The 22,814-nt window shown below is 37.8% G+C and overlaps 3 protein-coding genes across 4 annotated transcripts in view; 1 reads left to right on the top strand and 2 right to left on the bottom strand.

The window, feature by feature from the left end:
• Positions 1 to 799, bottom strand: part of PIGF (phosphatidylinositol glycan anchor biosynthesis class F) — a 43,129-nt gene extending 42,330 nt beyond the window's left edge. The window contains exon 1 of one of the 2 annotated variants that reach the window (XM_081940774.1): positions 670 to 799. The gene's annotated coding sequence lies outside the window, so the exon portion shown is untranslated. Of the gene's footprint in view, positions 1 to 525 lie in introns of both variants that reach the window. The other variant, XM_081940773.1, reaches the window with a different exon arrangement.
• On the top strand, positions 776 to 7,883 carry CRIPT (CXXC repeat containing interactor of PDZ3 domain). Its single transcript, XM_081940782.1, has 5 exons — positions 776 to 913; positions 3,518 to 3,583; positions 4,747 to 4,801; positions 5,474 to 5,577; positions 5,692 to 7,883. The coding sequence occupies exons 1-5, from the start codon at positions 898 to 900 to the stop codon at positions 5,754 to 5,756; spliced, it is 306 nt and encodes a 101-aa protein (XP_081796908.1). The 5' UTR covers positions 776 to 897; the 3' UTR covers positions 5,757 to 7,883.
• A 5,304-nt stretch (positions 7,884 to 13,187) lies between these two features.
• Positions 13,188 to 22,380, bottom strand: LOC309388005 (GTP cyclohydrolase 1-like). The gene is made up of 6 exons (XM_081944972.1): positions 21,765 to 22,380; positions 18,432 to 18,541; positions 18,010 to 18,065; positions 16,942 to 16,973; positions 16,226 to 16,310; positions 13,188 to 14,377 (listed from the first exon to the last, which is right to left on the bottom strand). Exons 1-6 carry the CDS (start codon positions 22,075 to 22,077, stop codon positions 14,251 to 14,253), a joined length of 723 nt encoding a protein of 240 aa, XP_081801098.1. The 5' UTR covers positions 22,078 to 22,380; the 3' UTR covers positions 13,188 to 14,250.
• Positions 22,381 to 22,814: the final 434 nt, after the last annotated feature.

Raw genomic sequence — 22,814 nt, forward strand, 5'->3', positions numbered from 1 at the left:
CCTGACTCCATTGTCACATTCTCACACCGCCTCCTTAAACTGTCTACCATGGACCTCAGGTTCATAAAGGGGGTGTGCATGTCCCTGTCCTAACAACCCCATTTATTTGTATTCATTTCTTTCGTTCATATCCATGTTTATATTTATACCTGCTATCTTGTACATGTTACCCAGGGGTGTCCAAACTTGGCAACTTTAAGACTTGTGGACTTCAACTCCCAGAATTCCCCAGCCAGCTCTGCTTCTGGGAGTTGAAGTCCACAAGTCTTAAAGTTGCCAAGTTTGGACAGCCCTGTGTTAGGCAAACTAATAAATACAAATACAAAATGTGCAAGGGACTCGTAATCAACAGAAGACCACTAAGGGCATAAAGGCTTTCCCGGTTTCCCTTCATTCACCACCTGCGTGCAGGCTTTTTAGGAGGCTGCTATCCGGGAAAACATCGAGGCAGGTGGTGGCTGGGTGGCCCCTATAGGACAGGCAGGGAGATAAGGCTTCCGAGGCAACAGCGCCGATCCAGCTTACCTGCCGTTTCCCAGATGCTATCAGGGGAAGCTTCGCAAATACGTCACACACAAACACCCTTAGAAACGACCCCCGCGCTTCTATAGCGCGACCGGCCCGCACTCAATCCACTCCGCCCCCTCCCTGCCCCCGGCGTGCTCTTACGTCACGACTATTTCCGTACAGCAATCCATCGGCCGGTTCGCGAAGGCTCTCACGCCCTAGACGTCACGAGGAAACCGGAAGCGGAAATGTGGATTCTCACGGAGGTTCGGCCGTGGAACGCTGTTGGTGTTGTGGTGTTGGTGGGGAGGCTCGAGCCTCTCTCGGCTGGCTGACGGTTTTTTTCCCCTCCCCCCCGCCGGTTTCGGTTGGGGGTTTTAGCCCTTCGCCATGGTGTGCGAGAAATGTAAGTGGAAGGGATGGGTGAGGGTGGGAGAACGCGCGGTGTAAAGTGAGAAGGCTCAACTGAAGTTCAGCGGGGTTTGGGGGATGGGCTGGGGGGGGCAGGCTCTTCCTATTTATTATTTATTTATTTATTACTTGAACTTATTAGTCGCCCCCTCTCCCCACAGGGACTCGGGGCGACGTACAAAAGTATTATATAGCGTACAGAGGAGGTAAGAATAAATAAATAAGTTACAATACTTAAAAAAGTTAAAACCCCAGTGAAATTAACCCTTAAAAACTAAAATTACCAATTAAAAATGCCCTGGGCTGGAGAGGTTGTAGAATTATGCCAGGTCAGCTAGGCGAAACAGGTAGGTTTTCAGCTTCATACGGAAGGAGCGAAGGTCGGTTCCTGAGAGAGTATTTTTGGTCCCGGGATTGTCCTCCAAGGAACGGTTACTCTCCCCCCTCCCCCGGTAGGGAAGTCTAGTTGTATGTCTGAAGAAGTCGGGACCTAGCGTTCTCAGATAAGTTGTTGTTGTTCAGTATCTAAGTCAGAGGTCTTCAAACTTGGCAACTTTAAGAGCTGGCTGGAGAATTCTGGGAGTTGAAGTCCACAAGTGTTAAAGTTGCCAAGTTTGGGAACCTCTGCTTTAAGTTGTATCTGACTCTTCGCGATCCTATGGACCAAAGCAACACACAGATGGGGGGGGGGAGTCCTCCACTTTCTCCCGGGGTTTGCCCAAATTCAGGTTCATGGCGTCGATGACACTTATCTAACACAGAGACTCAGATTAGTGCCACAAGCAAAATCGGAGGGCTGCCTGCTCTAAAAGCCAAGGGTTTATTTCTTTATGTGATAAAGGTGTAAAACAGAAATTTGGGGACTGCTGCTTTAGGATGCTGTCCTGAGTGCATTTAATGGAATTTGGATCTGAGAGTACATGGGCCTCAGATCATTGTGTTTGGAGGTATTGAATTGGGTGTTATACCGGTATTATTATGAATACACTGAATAAGAGTTCAGAGCATTTAAAAGTGATTTAAAGGAGGAAGTATCTAGAGGTCGCTGTTTATTTGATGCTTTGATCCCCCAAATAGTGACTACTGTAAAATTTTCAGTAAATCCTAGCAATGATGCCTGTTTGCTCTGAAAATCATGGTAAGAAAATGCCTAGAATGTATTGATCCGGTACAACAGTAGGAGAGGTTTGTTATGCCATAGTTTTTTGTCAGATTGTGTAGTGGTGTATAGGGTTTACAGTTTTACCATCCTTACAACTTGATTACACAAAGGTTATGGTAGCTAAATAATTATACTGTAGTGACTATAAGATTGTTTTCTCAATTTTTTAAATATTAATGTTATTAATATAATAAGATTTGCATAAAAAGATCTAGATCCCAAACAGTTGTTGTTTGCATATACACTAGATAAGCCACAACCTGTTGAGTCATCTTTTCAGAAATATTGCCTTTCTAGAATCCTCGGTGCCTTACAACAATGGGAGAGCTTCTAATGTCCTACCTTCACAGGAAAAATACTTACAAATTCAGAGACTATTCAGAGATGTAGTTGCCTTGAAAATAGCCTATGTCGAATTATATAACACAGCCAAGCATTAGAAGTTGACCCCATTAAAAATGTTTAATAAAATTTACCAAATTTCAATTCCATGAGAGTCATGGGTTCTAGATTTTGGATCCATTTTGTAAGTTACTGTAGCTGCTTTGTGGTATCTTGCTTCAAAAATTGACATCCTTTGATGCAAACATGAAAGTTTTAGTAGTAAATAGATAATTACTGTTAATTTGATATAGTTCAGTGATATACATATCACTTGCACACTTTCAATAAAGCAAAGTACTGGAAATAAAATTAGCATAATCACATGAATGTCAATTTAGAAAGCAGTAATAATTTCAGTGATTATAAGATTACAGCCTTACATGGATTTCTCTGCAAAAGGTGCTACACTGACAACATAGCTATGTATGAAACCAGAAACAAGGTTATTTTTTTTTAAAATGTTCACTTTCCAAAATTATCAACTGGTAAATTGCCCAAAATCTAGGACTGGCCTATTGTATTATGATAGAGGTTTCATTCATGAGAGCAATCCTAATCTTTCCTAGACTTGTGGAGTTTATCTGCTATCTCAATCAATTTGCTATATACAAGTATGCCTCAAAATCTGCAAACTACTATTTGTTTGCATTTATATTTGTTATTTTTATATTTATGTCCTGCTTTCTCTTAATCATACTTTCTTGTAGTTGCAACATGTGCCAGACAGCTGTTTATAGTTATTGATATGTAATCCCTACTGTGTTTAGAAGATCAATACCTCACAACTTTAAAAAAATGCATTGGCATTAAAACTCACTAAATCCCAAAGGGCAATTTCTAGAGTCAGAGGATAGATTTTATAGATTCCATGTATCTTCAATGGTTTCCAATTTTCCTAGGTCATAGTTATAAGCTACATGGAATGCGGCACTTCGTATTATTATTTTTTATTATTATCAGTTCTTTGAAATGATATGACCTGAATGTACTGTGCTATTGTAATCTATTATATTATCATAATTTTTATTCTGTCTTTTCAATGCTACTCCATAGGTGAAAGAAAACTTGGTACAGTAATTACACCTGATACCTGGAAAGATGGTGCAAGAAACACAACAGGTATTCTTAGATATCACAAAAACTGCTATTTATTTTTGATTATTTCTCATTTCTTGAGCAAGAAAGTGGGTAGGAAATGCGAGTAGAAAAAGACCTGCAGATTTTCATGTCAAGCCATATGTTCCTTAATGTCTATAATCCTACACCTCAATAATCACATTTCTCTTACCTTTGTTCATAAAACTAAAATTCTGAAATAACTTGATAGTCCAATTATTATTGAGCAGTAAGCAATCTAAACCTGGAACTGCCATGTGTAATAAATAAGCTGGTTTTCTTTCTAGCATGTGAATATTACGGCACCTTTGTAAATCAATCTTCCTTGAAAATAAGTACCGATGCTAAAAACCTTTATAACTTGACAATTTCAACATGACTGAACTTTATATGGTTGAACTGAACTTGCAACATGACTGAACTTTATATAGTTTAAAAGACTCAGCGTTTCTAATTGGATCATCGATTTAAGTGGTTGTACAAATACTTAAGTATTGATAGCAATATTACATGTCCTATTATGCAGACATTCTTAATCATCTTGGATTAGGGAAACCTTTTGAATATCTATCCAACAGATACACAATGTCCTAATTTTAGTTAAGTATTCTCCTGTTTTGAAGTAGTTTTTAAAGGAATGTGACTCCTCCTACAGTTCTGTTTTGATCTTTAGCAATGTACACTTTCTGTTTTGGCTGTTCAGATTGCTAAAGAGAATGGGATCTACTGAGATTAGCAGAGAAAAATCAATCACAGAAATTATTAAATTGTGGAAGGAAGACAAATGCAAAATGTATCCAGTGATATGTCACAAAGTGGAATCAAAACCAAATTCCTTCAGTCCATATGCATTCTTAAAACTTAGGAGAGAAGATTTGTGGACTAATGTGGATGCAGAAGAAAGGCAAAATCCCATTGTATGTGTAGAAGTCTACTTAACTGTTGTTAGATGGGTCTCACAAGTAGTTACAGTAGATGGTAGTAAAAAAATGAAAGGGACATGATAAAGTTGTGGTTGGGAAAAAAGTATTCAGTATTCTCAGAATGTCTTGTTAAACTGCTCATTTTCATGTTTATTTCTGGGTATTCTGGGCATTCATTTTTCTTTTTAATGGCTTCAATTTTAATTTGAAGATGTTTCAAAATTATATCTTTTTATTTTTTAGAAAGTGGTGGGAGAAAATTAAATGAAAACAAGGCATTGACATCAAAAAAAGCAAGGTAATTAAAATCTTAATTCACTTACCAAATGAGTCAAATGCTGGAAAAATTATTAACTTGCTTATTCATTCTTCTGAATTTTAGCCTCTTTCATATTTTCATATATAGTCATGCCTACTTTCTCCAGCCTAGAATTGGCATAGAAGTTTTTTTTTCCCACTGCACTGTACTATTAGCACCTGTAACTCTTTACCAATATCACTGCATCCTGAAGAGCAATGGCTAAAACAGTGTTTTTCAAACTTGGCAACTTTCAGATGTGTGGACTTCAACTCTCAGAATTCCCTGAAGCCCATCTTAAAATTGCCAAATTTAAAAACAGTGGAGTAGATCATGGTAATTTTGTAAGGCACTGGACAAGTAAATAAAAGATTGGGAAATTATCATGCACATGTCATGTGCTCTGATTTAGCCTAGGTAGAAGAGAAAAGGCATGAGGAAAAAACATGGGACACATGAATAATTTATATATATATATAGTCATAGTTCAAAATGGCAAATTACATTTTGATCATTTCATGCAACTGCAACACATAAATGCTCTTGGGTCATTTATTAGCTTTCTTGGGGGATTTGTGTCCACCTTCCTCTGCCCCCATTTACTGCAAATATATGAAAGTAAACAAAAGTTATTTTGATAAACTGTAAATTCACTCGTTTTTATCTTCTTAGATTTGATCCTTACGGCAAAAACAAATTTGCAATATGCCGGATTTGTAAAAGTTCAGTTCATCAGCCAGGCTCTCATTACTGCCAGGGATGTGCATACAAAAAAGGTGAGATATTTGCCGTAAACCCAGTTTCTTCTCTGTGTATTTGGTTACTGAGAAATAAGTTGGATGCTGGATGATCAAAAGTAATTTCAGTATTCCTGTGCTTTTTATTAACAGGTATCTGTGCAATGTGTGGAAAGAAAGTCTTGGATACAAAAAACTACAAGCAAACATCAGTTTAATTATTGTGATTTTTTTAATTGACCCACTTTGAACTTTGAAGCAATTGCTAAACATCATTACTGATAATACAATGACAGACTTCTAGAGAACTTGCATAATTGTGCTATCTTAGATCTAAGCTTTAATCTGCATTAATGGCTATGTTTATTTGGAGTAAGAAATATTTGTTCACCATAATTATTTTAGAAAAACTTAAAAGTGTAGCATATAATTTAGCTTTCCCAACAACTAAGCTACTCTTACATTCAAGAATAAGGATTGCTGAACATACCAGCAAACTCACAATCAAATTGGCATATGATGATTTATAGGATAATTGAACATTTAAATATAATACTATGTAATTTTGGCAATCCAACTACAGCAATAGGCAGTTATTCAATTTATTTGTGTTATATACTTAGAATTGCTTGCAACAAAGGCTTTCAAAGCATCTGGCAAATAACAGTACATGAGCATTGAATGTCATTCTGTTGAATTGGTTGCACATAAATACTGTATCTTGGTTGATAACTGTTTTTACTTAAATGGACGTCATTTTTAATGTTAAACTTGTGGCTTAAATTTAAGATAGCATTAATATTTTTAAAATAAATATTTAGCTTGATTGTACAATTACTATAGAGGTATTGTTAAAGAGAAAGAATGCAGAGTTCCTAATTAGTTGCACTCATATTTTGGATTTTATTTTATTAGAGTCTCTTATATGCATTTCTACAATATTTGATGGTTAATATGTTGTTTGTGCATTTTTATCTGTGTTGCAAAAAAAGGCAACAGTTTTTAATTGGAAAGGGAATTATATTGGACTACATGACTGAACTGGATACAGTTGTATTGGTTTGATTCTGCCAAATTGTAGGTGTAATGCCAGAATTTTAAAGAAATGATTAGAAAGGGGAAATCAACATAATTCCAATCATGTTTAATTAATAACTTTTATGAAGTTTAAAAATTTATTGTGCTAGTATTCAGTTTGATTGTTTGGAGGCTCTATCCTAGTGCCCATATCATTGGCTTTTAATTTTCACAAACAGCAATGGCTCTGAGGCCAACAAAATGCTACTTTAGTTGAGTATCTTAAAAATGGATAAGCCACATGAATACTGTATTTAACTTTGATCCCAATAACTGAATGATGGGATATAATTGTTGATTAATCGTAATGTGGTGATAAAATATGTCCGTCCGCACACTCACATGAGCTGCATTTAATACCAAATCTATGGGATTGCCTCATCCCCAATCAATACATTGTAAGAAAATATTTACAGCAAGCAGAATTGACTCTGAATAGCAATAGGGGGAAGAATCAGACAGTAAACCAAATTGTTTATTTTTACAGACCATATTTCAAAAATAGTATAACCAGCATACCAACTTAGTAAGAAGTGATAAATGTTACAAAGATGGGTTCATCAAAAACATTCCAGGATCATTTTATTTATTTATTTGTATCCTGCCTTTATTATTTATTTTAGAAATAACTCAAGGTGGAGAACATATCCAACACACCTCCCTTCTCCTATTTTCCCCACAGCAGCCACTCTGTGAGGTTTGTTGGTTGAGAAAACATGCCTGGCCCAAAGTCACCTACCCAATTTATCCTGTGCCTTTTTCAGTTTTTCTTGTCTTTGAAATGTAAGAAGCCAAAAGCACATAGGCCAGTGATGGTGAATCTTTTAGGCACCGAGTGCCCTAACTGCATGCATGTGTGAACATGCGCTTGCAAAAATTCACTCTCGTGCGAACATGCACTCGCAAACATGCGCACACATCCATGCATGCCTAGCAGAGACCCTAAGAGCAGCTGGCTGGTGTAAGGCGAGGCATCCCAACACTGGAAGCTCTACCAGAGGTGAGATCTTTTTCTTTTGTGAGCTTCTGTTTCATCATTTGCAGGGAAACAGCAGCTCACAAAAGAAATGCCACGGAAAGCTGAGCTGGGGCACAGCACACGTGCCCAGAGATAGCTCTGCGTACTACCTGTGGCATGCGTGCTATAGGTTTGGCATCACAGATATAGGCTATGGTTCTGCTTTTGCTCAAGACTGCCCAACTGGGACATGAGTCCAATGTATATTATTTTACTGTTTTTATGCTAATAAATTTATATTGTATCTTCAGTATGATTTGGTTACTTTAAGTGAGCCTGGTTTTGGCAACAGCACCTATACATATGTATTTATTAGGGTTAACATAGCAATAGCACTTAGACTTATATACCGCTTCATAGTGCTTTTCAGCCCTCTCTAAGCGGTTTACAGAGTCGGCATATTGCCCCCAACAACCTGGGCCCTCATGAATTTGAACTTTAATGAAACATAACGTTCAGTACAGTTATATTTAAGACATGATCTGCTCAGCTTAACTAATTTAATTAAAATGGCTATCTTACACCTGTATGGTTGGTAGTCATCTTTTCGTTTTGAACGTGTGTCATGTATGCATTTTCCTTGTATTTTAAAATCAGAGGCTCTGTTGTGCACTCACTTTGAACAAATAGCTTACTTTGAGACTTAAGGAGCAGCATCTTCTAATGTAGAATTCAGCAACCAAAAAGGAAAAATTTGTTTTGGGAAAAACAGGTTGCTTTTCCAGGTATGATATGCAGGCTTATTATTTTAGCCACATATAACCATTGTTTTATTCCTTTGACGTAAGCAATATTATGCAAATCATAGAAAAGAAGTAATAATTTAAAAAGCTAAAGGAACATGAGTCAGATCTAGTTCACATCAATTCCAGGTATCAGGGTTTTTTTGAAAATGTGTTCTGCAGAATTCTGGGATTCTGCAAGATCTTAATGAGGTTCTGTGGGACATTAAGAGCCAAATACATTTCAGTTGAATACAGCCAATTTTCTATCACAAAGTGCTGCTCTTTGATCAGGAATCCTGGGATTTTAAAAATTAAGTTACAGGTTTTATAGCCTGAAAAAGTTTGAAGCTCTACCTTATACTATCCCGGGCTCTTCTGTTCTTGGAAACAATTCTTGCTTCTACAATATTAATTTTTCAATTTCATATCATATTGCCTTTGAACTTCTCACCTCCTTTACATGATCTTATCAACTTCATCCAACCAAAATTGTCTTATTTCCCTTTCCTCTTGACCTATGCAGTTTTATTAATTTGTTTTGTAATTTAATCCTTATTCAATCCCCTTATAAGGAAAGCATCTCAACATACCAATACATCTTTCATATTCAGTCCACATTCTCTCTCTCCTTGTTTTGCAACATATCCCTCTAACCTATTCTTTTCCCATTCTATTCAATTTATTTGATGTTAATATGACATATCCAGGTTTTGCTTCCGTATAAAAAGGAATGAAAGGGTGTCCAAATGCTATTATTGTGTTTATTTCTTTAGACCAGTGGTTCTCAACCTTTTCTTCACCACAGACTCCTCTTTAAATGCCTTTTGTGGGCATGAGCCCCCAAGACTTAACTCAAGGTTTAAATCATAACATTTCAACCAGCCTTTGTGGACCGTCTGTGACATCACAGGCCCCCAGGGGTTTTCGGACCACAGGTTGAGAACCACTGCTTTAGACAAACATTTCTCACAACAGATCACATACTGCTCACTATTTTTCTTACAACATTTATATTTTTAAAATATCTTAGTTTCCTCGTTAGTAAACATTCAGTCAAAACAACCTTAGTCCAGGATATATTACATTTCAAAACTATATTCCAGTTTGTGTAATACAATTTTAGATTCACTGCAAATAATGTTTACTGTAACAACAGGACATGTTCAGTTTTTAATATTTGCATTGCTTGCTTGAAGCAATTTTAATATGAATTGGGAAGAGAGAAATAACAAGAGCGCAATCTAATGGTCAGAGTGGAGAGGTGGTTTGGTAATGGGCAGAGTTATGTCCTCATTCAGATATAACTCAGCCATTTTGCAAACTAATCTACCTCAGGTTGTTCTGAGATTGAAAGGGAGAAGGAAATAATACACATTCTGCTGGATAAAATAAAATAACATTTAAAAACACCTAATAAAATAATTAAGTTATTCATTTAAGATTTAGAAAGTCTTGGACCTGCTTTTCAGGTTGGCAAAAAAATAAATCTTAAGACATTAAGATGTGGTAAGGCCACACTTGGAATACTGCATTCAGTTCTGGTCGCCACGATGTAGAAAAGATGTGGAGACTCTAGAAAGAGTGCAGAGAAGAGCAACAAAGATGATTAGGGGACTGGAGACTAAAACATATGAAGAACAGTTGCAGGAACTAGGTATGTTTAGCTTAAGAGAAAGAAGGATTAGGGGAGACATGATAGCAGTGTTCCAATATCTCAGGGGTTGCCACAAAGAAGAGGGAGTCAAACTATTCTCCAAGGCACTTGAGGGTAGAACAAGAAGCAATGGGTGGAAACTAATCAAGGAGAGAAGCAACTTAGAACTGAGGAGAAATTTCCTGACAGTTAGAACAATTAATCAGTGGAACAGCTTGCCTCCAGAAGTTGTGAATGCCCCAACACTGGAAGTCTTTAAGAAGTTGTTGGATAGCTATTTGTCTGAAATGGTATAGGGTTTCCTGCCTAGGCAGGGGGTTGGACTAGAAGACCTCCAAGGTCCCTTTCAACTCTACTATTGAATTGTATTGTATTGTATTGTATATATAAAAAGCCATTGAGAAAGGAAATATTACAGGTGCAAGATGGCACCAAGGTTCTATCTGCCATATGCCATGGTCTAGTGATCTTTGCAGACTAATTTGTTTAGTCTGAACAAATTGTACAGAAACATCCTGCAATAAAATTGCACTTAACTGATTGATCTTATGCTGATTTAATGTAATAATTAATACAGTTAAAAATAATCAAGGAAACAGCAATATGCAATGAGATTTTTTAAATCATTTGAATACAGTGACACTGCTTAATAAACTATAGTTTTAAAGATGATAAATCAAGCAGAAATGTAAAATAGGTTTTGTGTTACAAACATTTTATACATGCAGAATATGATGATCTAAAACTGTATTTTAGCATCACTTTGACGCAATCATATTAATAAAACTACTTTAAAGAACTTGGTAGCTAACAGGAAAAAAAGAGGGCCTCACATTTATGAATAGGACAAATGTTTCTGCTGCTAACATACGCAGTTCCCGGTGTGTAGCTATGCAGGCAGACACTCTTAAAAAATCATAACTGGCCCTTTTTCCCTCTAGTGAGTATATTGTAAATATATAATTATATATTGAGAACCCTCCCCTTCCCACAGACAATACAGTTTTGCATTTAAGAAATGTCAACATTTTTTGCATCTTCAAGTTATTGGAGGCACATTATTAAGGCACATTTCAAGTTGTATGACAGTTTTTCTGAGGATAATACAGTAATGTTTACAGCAATTTATAGCACAAAGATCCAAAGGTGAAAATGGGGGTAGCAAAAATCCTTACTCTTTTTTGTTCCTACTGTTGTTGTTTTTAAATGCCATTATGCAAAAAGTAACTGCAATTGAAAACTTTTCAAACCAAGAATCGATATTCAGCACCCTCCAATAGGTCTTAGAGAACATCTGTGTCCTCTAAGAGACACAGTCTGATAGGTTTCCTTCTGCCTGTTCTCAGCATAAGACTATATATTAACTAGCACAATCTGCTTCCCAAATTTATCCCCTAGATCAGTGATAGCTAACTTTTTTGTATTTGTGTGCTGAAAGCGCGTGCATGCATGCCAGCACGCACACGCACATCACCCATAATGCAATGCGCATGCCCCACTTTCCCACGCATGCACAGCAGAGACCCGAAGACCAGCTAGCCAGCGAGAGGCATGCACACATGCACAGTGGATCTGGGTTGGGGCAACAGCTGGCTTGCCCACAGAAAGGGCTTTGAGTGCCACCTGTGGCAGCATGCCATAGGTTCGCCATCACGGCCTTAGATTAAAAGTGCTCAGGACTGCTAACCATTAGTCATTCTGGATTAGCACAGCAGCATAGCACATATCTTAGTTTCAACCATGAAGGAACATCCTTCCCAATACTTGTTCAATAACGTGAGAGGATGCTATTGCATTCATGTTCCGCTGATGACCTCTACAGATATATTTGGATGGCTATTGTGGGAAAGAAAAGCTGGACACAACTGTTTTTTTAAAATCTGATTCAATCTGATTCTTACATTCCTAACATAAACACTGTAGTGGGTGTCACTGGGTGACTTAGAGTGACCTAGATTTGAACTGACAATGCAGCATAACTCAAAATATATATTGGTAGATTCAAAAGAATTTTTTAAAATGTGCTGACGTCATTCACTCTTTCTACAATTCTTAATATCTTTCTCCTCCTATCATTCCCAAGGTTTCTTAATCCTAAATCAGTAGTTTAAGCTGCTAATAAAAAAAATCAGTGAAAGGCAGATGTATTCTTTTGACATCAATAAGGGTAGTATGTATGCCACTATATATGGCCAATCTCTCATTTTACAAAGTATACATTTATTTAGATTCCCATACACTCCTTTGCCACAAGCCAGGCCTTTAAACTGGAACATCAAACCTAGAACCAATGCATGGTCTGAAGTTCCAGAACAAACCTACCCTTAAAATCTTCATACAGAGAAGACTATAAATAATAACTAATTGCAGAGGTCGGTCAAAATATGTGGAACTGTGAATAAAAGAAACCACAATGTAAAACAGCTGCCTTGAATTAGACCAAAGATCTGCTTGTCCATCAGTATAGAAACACCTTAGTATTGGAAGAACGTATATAACAACTTGGACCCTAACACCCATCAGACCAATAAGGCTGATAATAGGTATAATAATCAGTATGTCTGGAAGTCACCAAGATGAGGAAGGCTGGTATCTGGGAAGTTTCCTTACTCAAGGCAGATTATTATCCATCTAGTCAAATACTATGTATTATAACACCTTTCCAGTCTCAAACAGAGAAAATGCTTCCAGCCTAATATCTTTATTTTATTATCATTGTACATATATACACAGTTTACACATACAATGAAATTCACATAACACCCAGAAACCAGGATCTGATGTTTACACTGAACATGTTCCACTTGGGATGATTTACTTACAAAAGAAATGTATTGTCCCACTCTCTTTTTCATATTTGAAGTCATTATATTAAGGTCTTAAAGGCCTTTTTAAAATCAGTCCTATCATAGTGAGGAAATGGACTGATCATCTAATTAATTTATATATATATATATATATATATATATATATATATATATATATATATATATATATATATATATATATATATATATATATATATATATATATATATATATATATATATATATATATATATATATAAACGTTTTATCAGTCATAGATATCTCAGCAATCCAAATACCCCCTTTTTTTGGAGACTTGGCATGATTAATCTTTTTATTCAGGAAAAAAATCAAACCACACTTAAATCAGTATTCTAGATTTTAGGTTCTAGGTTTTTTTTCTTCCCACTTTAGTAGGTATTTGACTGCTTTTGTTTTGTTTTAATAACAAAGGCATCATATTAGCATATGGTTCTGTTTAGCCAGAGAAATACTGGATCCTGCCTACTCAGTTTCATTCTTTGCACGAAATGTTAAATAATAGCTTTTCTTTTTTAACTAGATGGCTTCGAAATAAATTGGCTTTACTATACAATACCTCTTTCTAGATTATAATTGCCAAGAATAAACATCTTGCCCTTCATCCCCTAAGAAAGTGGAACTTGTTAAGACACCAACATTCTTGTGGTTTTCTCTAAAAAAGAGAAGTAGCCATAACTGCAAGCTAGAGGTAGCTCTGTGAAACTTAAGGAATTATAACAGCAGAGAAATGCCCTGCATGAGATTTATGTTTTTTAGTTTTACTATGTTGCAATCATCATTTATTTTTCTCTCCATGGCTTTGTTTTCAGAATGACACCACTGCAGCCATAAGTCTCCCCTAACCTCACCATCCAAACTTTCAAACTGAGAGTACCAAAACCAGCCTTCCCCAACCTAGTATCCTCCAGATGCTTGGATTAACTCTCTTAATCCTAAAACAATATGGGATTTAAAGTCTAGTATCTCTGATGGGCTTCAGGTTTGGAAAGCAGATCTTATATAATTTTCATTTGGGGAGCGAGTTAGGTCTCGTAATTTATTCTCATTTGCATATATCAAAAGATGCAAGGAGATCTGTGTGACCACATCATATATGCTGCCATATGAATAAAACCAATTTATTGGTATCTGTATTGCTTGAGTAATATTTCAACACACATTCTTGAGCGTCTTTCCTCAGACTTACACTCCTCAGAAGTGCTAGGACTGCCATTCCCAAGGGAGCCAATTGCAGAAGGCTATTAAGGGTGTTATGCAAAAATGGGAACAAAACTGTGATATAAGTATGAACTCTGTTGTCTCTCTTTTTTTAATTACCCAGGCAATTATAATCATCAATTGTGTATGCTGCAAACCATTAATATAACCACAAGCTGCTGCTGCTGCTGTTTAATTCTTGATCAAGGCAAGAAATTCCTCCCTTGCTTTTGAATCTTCCTGGAGGATGCCGAACATAGTGCTGGTGATTGTTGTGCTGTTCATTTTCTGAACCCCCCTCATGATCATGCACATGTGTCTGTCAAAAAACATTAAAAGAAGCATTTTTAGAACATTAGCAAACACTCAAAACAGCATTCAAGCCTCAAGCCCTTGATACAAGTCTGATTTCAAAACAATAATAAAACCAAGAGCAAACTTAAATATAAATTCTAGGACTACATTATCCCAGAATGTAGAAGCATGCATTTATTTTAATTGTCTTCCTAATATAAAACACTTCAAAAAAAAAAAAAGTAAAGGAAAATATTTGTAGCTCAGGGTTGACATGAAGGGTCCTTGATGCTCTCTGAGCTTGCTTGTTTTCTTGCAGACTTTTCATTACTCCAGGGGTGTCCAAACTTGGCAACTTTAAGACTTGGGGACTTCAACTCCCAGAATTCTGGGAGTTGGAGTCCACAAGTCTTAAAGTTGCCAAGTTTGGACATCCCTGCATTATTCAAACTAGCACTGACTAACACCAATGATGTTACCTAGTTTTGGTAATGAAACATCTGCAGGAAAACAAACAAGCTTAGAGCGCATCAATGATCCCTCATTTTTAAAAAATCCATGTATCCTAGGAAATCGCCATTATCTTGGTGATGCTACAGTTCATATGTAGGACTACTTAAAAACAAAAGTGAGTTTGACAGAGTTCAATGGAAGTCATTGTCAGATGACATATTTTCTTATTATCAGATATAATAATAAAGAATGGATAATTGCCCCAATACTCTTGTTTCCATGATAGAAGCCTGTTCTGACGCCCCTCTCCATGCCTGTGAATAAACCAGAACACAGGCTTGGCTGTTTGCCACTGTTTAATTACTGAGATAACGAATCCTTTGGCTGAGGGCCCAGACAACTCACGTTCAATAGAGCAACCCAGATAATTCAAATAAAGCAATGCAGATAGTCCAAACGAGCAGACACAGCTAGAATACACAGATTTTCTTAACTACTAATTCGAATGGTTGTTTCCTGCAAATGTCCCTTCCCAATGCCTCACCTATAATCTCTCTTGGGAGGGGCCAATCCACAACCACCTGTGCTTAATCATCTTCTGTGAGTCTCCCTACGGAGTTGCTGCTTCCATTTCTCAGCCCTTCTCAATCTAGCATCAGGGACAAACTGCCTTTGATCCTCCCCACTGCTCCATGCCTCAGGCGCCTCCTGGTGGCCAACCAGCCTCTCTGGTCCCTGCTCTTGAGTCTGAACCCTGCACAGGGTCCTCCACATCGTCCAGGGCAGGCTCATATGGTTCCTCGCTAACCGAGTCCATCAGCAGCTCAACCCGATCCTGCTGGACCACAACAGAAGCCTATTCTGGATTAAAGTGTTTTCCTTCAGGAGGAGCCGAGGTGGCCCAGTGATTAGAGTGCAGTACTGCAGGTTACTTCAGCTGACTGCTAGCTGACTCAGCAGTTCAAATCTCACCTGCTCAAGGTTGACTCAGCCTTCCAACCTTCTGAGGTGGGTAAAATGAGGATCCAGATTGTTGGGGGCAATATGCTGATTCTTTAAACCGCTTACAGAGGGCTGTAAAAATACTGGGATGTGGTATATAAGTGCTATTGCTATTGCTTCAGTGAAGGAACACCAGATGAAGGAGGATCAATTGTGAAAATGTTGAGATTTGCAGTTCAGGAACATCTAGATTGCATGCTAATACCAGGCTACAAACTTTGACACAAAACTGAACTCACTGAATACACACAGTGTTAACTGTAAATATATTTCTATTCCTGTACTTCTATGCTTTTAAAGTGCTATTGCGTTACTTTTCAATAGTACTGAAAAGGAAATGGAAAGGAGAATAAATAATTGACAGCAGAGGGAAAGAATTACAAATTCAACAAAACCAAATAAGTAATGATGAACTTACGAGGCTTCTATCACCACAGCCACTCCAACAGGTTTCAGAACCTCAGTAATTGCTAAAGCAATCTGTTTCGTAAGTCGCTCCTGGACTAAAAATCAATTAGTGCTTTATGAAAAATTATGTTAGAATGAATTGAAAAAGTAAACACGAAATTGTTCATTAAGGATAAGGCATACAGTTCACACTGAACTAAGTCGGGTCAAAAATTCTTCAAAAAGAACTTTTAATCCAATAAAAGAGAAAACTGTGAGGGAAGGGAGAGACTTCCCTTCTTGCACATTTTGTCGGTGGAAACAAAGTTCAACTATTTCAGTTGCTATCACAAATTTTGAGTTTTTCAATAAAAGTAAGTATTTATTTAAACAATTTATATGGATCTCCCAGCCTGTGGCATACATATCTGTATGGCTAACAATAATAAAACACAAGCAATGAAATCAATACAAAAATTAAATATCCCTGGAACCTCTGCCATGGGTTAACACAAGTTTATGTCCTGCCTAAGTTATTTGTTTTTGGAATGTTTTCAGTTTCTTTGCACACAGATCCACTTCTGGATTTTCCTACAAACAGGCTAATTGGAGAATTTCTCCTGGTCAGATAAAGTTGATGATCTTTTCCAGAGAACCTCCCCTGGGTCCTGGTCTGCCTCTAGCCCATCCTGATTTATGAATTGAAGAGTGTATTAAGCCGAGCACAGTGCCAGAAAAAGTACTAACCTTGGAGCCTTCTGCTAAACATTTCAACAATTCTGGAAAAAGGAGAAAAAAGATGCATTAATGAGAGAGGGAGATGGCATTGATGGAAATGCAAATCAGAAAGTGATTACGTTTGTTTATACTTGATCTCTATCAGTCAATGGAAAGGAAATTTGTTACTCCAGCATCATTATGATTTTTAGGCTACTATGTAAATGTAGTCATTTAAAGTGGAAGTTAAGTTATATTTTGAAAACATTCTGACTAAACATGATCATAACAAAGAAATCAAGTAGATGACAGAGCAGTTTAAGAATAAGACTAGAATAGAGTTGGAAGGGACCTTGGATGTCTTCTAGTCCAACCCCCTGCCTAAGCAGAAAGCCCTACACCACTTCAGACAAATGGTTATCCAACATCTTAAAAACTTCACAACTTCTGGAGGCAGGTTGTTCCGCTGATTAATTGTTCTAACTGTCAGGAAATTTCTATCATCTCAGATGATAGTCATCAATTATTTTTACCTTGGTGATATCTCAGTGTGAAATATATACCCAATCATGTTTTCTGAGTGCAGCGTTAAAACTCATCAATATTTCTCCTGGCTCCTGCCAGCTGATAGCTGCGGTTTCAATGCCTTAAATTCCCTACAATGACACTATAGCTCATTTGCCTGAATGAATAAGTGCTTGAAAATGCGTAAACAATAAAGCTGTGCACAGTTGGGCTGTGCAAGTTCTTCAAATTCAAAGGAGAAATGGAACTTCTGAGAACATGGGTGCTCAAATATCAACTGACAATTATTCCTTCAAATAGCTACATTTTTTTCCTGCAATTGTATGGCTGTCTTCTATCATCGGTAACAGTGCATTTCATAGCTCATCTATGAAATAGTTGCGTGTGACGAAATATTGTGTGATGTACATTATTCCTCCCCAGTATCTACACCCATTTACCTTTATGGATATTTCAAACAAATGTCATATCTAATAGCTATTCCTTATAAAGAAAATCAGTCACATACCGTAATCTAAACTGTCTGTTACTGTTGAATAGTGATTTATTACTCAGAAGAAAAGTAATAAATACCTTGCAAGTTTGCTTAATCCAACAACTTTTTTTCTTGGTAAATACCCAATGTGCACCTGCAGATATTAAAGGAAGATGAAAAATTATTAATATATGCATTAATGTATTAATATTCAATCCATGACTGCCTCTATTTCATGCTATGAATATTTTTTCAGTTGAACTGAGATCAGTTTTCTACCCACAGTTACTGTTGCACTCTAGAATCAATTTCTCAGCATTACAGTGAAGAAGAAGCTGAATATGTAACTGAAGCCTATTAATTTCATCCAGAGAAAAATGTTGCTGATACTGCTGTAGAAAATTAGTAAAATGGATTATTACTCAGTTATTCTGCAAGCAACAAATTTGTTCCACTGATTATATGGTTCAAGATTATGGACCTAGAATTCAACATGAATCAATCTTTCCACTGTCATTACCTTGCCAAAGAAAGGAACCAAGTGATGTTCACAAAGAGAAAACATATCAATGCCCTTTACGATAACCATCTCATCATGGTCTTCATCAAAAACAGCATCATTGAGTATCTCTGGAAAAGAGAGAAATGGAAGAACATGATTTCTCAGTCTAAATTTTATCCTTTACTGTAGAATAACTAAGCAAATAAACTGCTCTATAGCAACTTGCTAGATTCTTTACAAACTATTTTTTCGTGTTCCTATCAACACTTTATTTGGGCACTTCAAGACAGAGTATGGCTGTTCTGGGTAGAACCCAATATGCATGAAAAGATGACTGAGGGTAACCCATTTACTAACATGTTTGGTAAAAGGAAGAATGCAAGTGGGACTCTATTTGGGTGACCCTCTCTTATGGAATAGTTTGCACCTGAAAGCAAATGGTCCTTCTCTTACAGCCTTCCAAAAACTTGTTAAAACATGATTAATTCAGAAGGCCTTTGTACATATAAGATTTTGTTGTAAGGAAGATGCAGCAACTTAATATTATTTATTTATATATATATATATATATATATATATATATATATATATATATATATATATATATATATATATATATATATATATATATATATATATATATATATATATATATATATATATATATATATATATGTTTGTGTTACAACCCCTGGTATGCCTAAATATGGGAGGGAGCTCACTCCTCCCTCTTTCTGTCCTTTCGGCTCATCACAGAAAACCATCCAGGCAGAAACCCATATTTTTATTTTTAATGTTGCCTTTTTATATTTGTGTTGTATTTATGCTGATAAAATAAAGGTTATATATATATATATTGTATGCCAGTATTTTGACTGTAAACTAGGTAGAAGTAATTAAAATGAAGTAATAAAAAAGTTCAACAAATAAAGGAAAAGAGGCAATGGCAAAGTTTGCTGACTTTTACCCATCATCAAGCTGAACCTGGACTTTTGAATTATTGTCAAAAAAAACCTATAAGAAGACTATGCATATACGGTATATAATCATCAGGAGATTTATATTCAGTTGTATCTAACAAAATTAATAATTTCTTAAACTATGATATCTACCTTATCTCTCTATATAAAAGCCAAATACCACTCACTCATCCCAAAATCTCCAGAACCATAAAGCCTAAAAACTTGAAATTTGGCACGTATGTTTCTCTTGGCTTCTACATGTTTGCTAAGAAAGGATTTTTCAAAATGACCATCAGATCACTATTATTTCTTATACAGTAATTAACACCCACTGATGCTAAGGAGTTCTACTCCCCCTCCCCACCTGAAAAGAACTCTGTTCCAAATGCCAGTTGCCTCACATTCCATTACCTCAGTTCAAACTGGCAGACGTTCCCCTCCTTCACTCAGGAGCAGTCTGGGCTCCTTATAGTACTAAACATCGGTACCTCACCAACAGGTCTACGCCTTCCAACTATGGTGCTTCTGGACTCAAGGTAGCGGGAACAATATTCCCTTATGTGTTTCAATCACTAACCACCACTGAGCCAACGGATTGAACCGGAATGAACTGGATTTCTCCTGCATTGGCGATCACATAGTTTCGTCGCAAAAAACGGGTATCCAGCTGGTTAAGTATAAATGACAAATCATCAGGTCCACACTGATTCTGAAGTAGTAATATACTAAAAGCCAGACCTAGAATAGAAAACTGCAGGACACAGTTTGCTATCCCAATAAAAGTCATTCAAGTACATCATAAACAATCTTCAGCTATTCCTGTTATGATCCATATATTTGCTTGCAGGCAGCTGCCTGATCTAAAAGAGTTATTAACCAGCAGCAATTGACTATTACACCCTGACAAAGATGTAGGAACCAAATGCTGTGGTGAATCCAGATTTCAGCTCTGCCTCCTCCATATTCTGATAATATTACTGCCATTATTAACTTTATCCCTGGCATCAGAGGCACATTTACGTGTCCATCCTTCAACATGGTATATATGTCATCATCTATAAGTAATAACTTACTCCTATTGACTGGACAAATTACCCAATTTCTACACAAATTGAATGCAATATGTCATCAAGAATGGCAATATTCAAAAATCAATGTGATTGCTGCAATTCTCACCCTCTGAGAATTTGCTGCTGATCTCAAAGCAAAAATTAATGAGAAATAGAGTCATAATTTCAGCACCAAGCAGTAGAGTTAGAACTGATCAGAAGATGTAACTTTTTCTCAAGGACTGGACAAAGTTTGTCTCATAGTTGCTAACTAGCTACTTCATGAAATAACATCTGGGCCATACTCACTGCTGCTTTGTGGTAATTAAATATCATCTTTATTATCTTTCTTTTTCCTATATTCCTCTCCCGATCCTTGATTCTCTTCTTTCCAACAACAGCAGGAGGAGGAAAAAACTATTTTTTGATGGAAAGCAAGATAATTCAGGGGAGATGATTTCTCCAGCATCCTATGGGTTGGCTGACGATGTTGCCCATTCTACCTTCTCAAAAGACTGATGGCCGGTTTTCATGCAGGGGCAAACAGGAAGTGCAAATTGGCCCATATAAATGCTCAGATAAATTTCAGGTACAACTAAAATTACTCAAGTCTCCAATCACTTTCCCAGCATTATGGTGAGACAGTCATTTACCAAGAAAGACTGAGGTTACAGCTTAAATACACTGATTGGATTCACAAATTGTGCAAAGTTATAATGCAGCTCATTTGTCTGTGACTTGAATGAATCCAGGCAAATATAATCAATTCAGCAAACCATGCTCAAGCAAATTATGATTTAGAAAGAAGCACAAACTTAGCCATTTTTCTAGGAACAAAAACCTTTTGATGATAGTATGGCTTCTGAATAAGAAGAGACCTATCCCTCAAGGCATGTGAAGTAATTTTTGTGTTTCAGTAGAAAATTGGCTGGAACCTTATGCACACTCTCTTAAATGAGATGCACCCATTTGATTTATACTACATACATTTATTTTTTGATAGGTAGGATTAGCAAAGCATCAATCTTAACTGGGCTGTTGTTTATTTAAATGCAATTTCAAATCATGGGATAGTGGGTTTTTCATTTTACTACTTCATATAATCCACATTTCTGTCGAAAGATTTGGGGGGACTAGGATCTAGAATCAATTTCTACCTGAACTTTTTCCAAGACTATTTCTAGAAGCCATCCTGCTAAAAGCACTTTGCCTTCATCCTGCCTGAAAAGGGCACTTCAAAACTCCCTCTCAAGACCCTGTATTGAGGAGAGATGGGACTTGTTCGACGTCCCTTGGAAGGAAGCCCTCTGTCCTAGAATGGACTGAAAGGAGCGACTCACCTTCGGCGGTTTCATAGTAGCCCTTGGTGAGAAACTGCATGGCTTTGGCCGCCCTCCGTGGCGTCAGCAACAGCCCTTGCCTCCCGGGGTTTTCGCCCAAACCCTGGAGGATGGTGGCGTAGGCGGCCTCCAGCACCGGGAGTCGCTCCAGTTCTTCCGCTTCTCGAGCCCGGTGGCCCTTCTCATCCAGCGCCGGACGCTGGAACTTCGAGACGTTCTTCATCTGGCCACTGCTCGGCACGTCGAAGAGGCAGCTGGGATGCCAGTCCCCGTTTTGGTAGCCCTGCTGCAGGTTCAGATTGAGCGGTTCCATAGCCCGGCGCTGGCGGCGGACTTGCGGCAGGGACCGGGAGCGAGGCGGGAAGAGCGGCGGAGGCAGCGACACCCGTGGTTTGGCGCTGCCTCGGGGTTTGCCACCGCGGGCGCCGGTCGGAGGTGGCGTGCGTGCGTCTAGGACAGGTGAAGAGATTCAGAAGGGTTGCAATGGGGTTTGGAGTGAGCTTTGTGAAGAGAAGGCTGCGTGTGTGTGTCTCTCTGTCTGTCTGTCTGTCTGTCTCTCTGCTCTCCTCGCAGACGGGGGTGACTGAGCCCGAGGCTTCTACTATTTATTGCGCCCCTCGATCATGTTGATCGGCTCTTCTCCGTCAGAGGAGATCATCTTGGGACTGTCAGCTGGGCGAGATGGACTAAGGCGCCCATTGTCACCCCTAATCCTTCTTGCTCTAATCGGAGGAAACGAGCCTGGGTCACGAATATTAGTCACGCCGTGCACGCGGATGACCCATGCAATCTTTCGCCCCTTACCGGCCAGCAGTCTCCCCACTCCCCCTCCTTCCCTCCGTCGTCACAACAGCTCTTCCATCCTTCCCTCTCGAGATTTTTATCTCCAGTGCTGAGCTCCAACGTGCTGACTTGCTCGGCCTGCAATGGCGTTGGCTTGCAGAGGAGCAATTCCTGTCGTAGGCTTCGCATCGAAGGTGCTTGAAGCTGGGATGAAGCCCGCGTCCGATGCATGCATTACCTACTTGGCGGATAGAAGAGGCTCGTGGG

This window comes from Natrix helvetica (assembly GCF_964273705.1).
Source record: "Natrix helvetica genome assembly, chromosome: 2".
Classification (NCBI taxonomy): domain Eukaryota; kingdom Metazoa; phylum Chordata; class Lepidosauria; order Squamata; family Natricidae; genus Natrix; species Natrix helvetica.

Coding starts and splice junctions, on each gene's coding strand:
- LOC309388005 (XM_081944972.1), bottom strand. CDS start 22,077: ATGGAACCGCTCAATCTGAACCTGCAGCAGGGCTACCAAAACGGGGAC. Junction 18,542..21,764: donor CTACTATGAAACCGCCGAAG/GTGAGTCGCTCC, acceptor TCTCTTTTCCAG/AGATACTCAATGATGCTGTT. Junction 14,378..16,225: donor GCTGTGGTGATAGAAGCCTC/GTAAGTTCATCA, acceptor GTTTTTTGACAG/ACACATGTGCATGATCATGA.
- CRIPT (XM_081940782.1), top strand. Junction 4,802..5,473: donor TTGACATCAAAAAAAGCAAG/GTAATTAAAATC, acceptor TTATCTTCTTAG/ATTTGATCCTTACGGCAAAA. Junction 5,578..5,691: donor GGGATGTGCATACAAAAAAG/GTGAGATATTTG, acceptor TTTTATTAACAG/GTATCTGTGCAATGTGTGGA.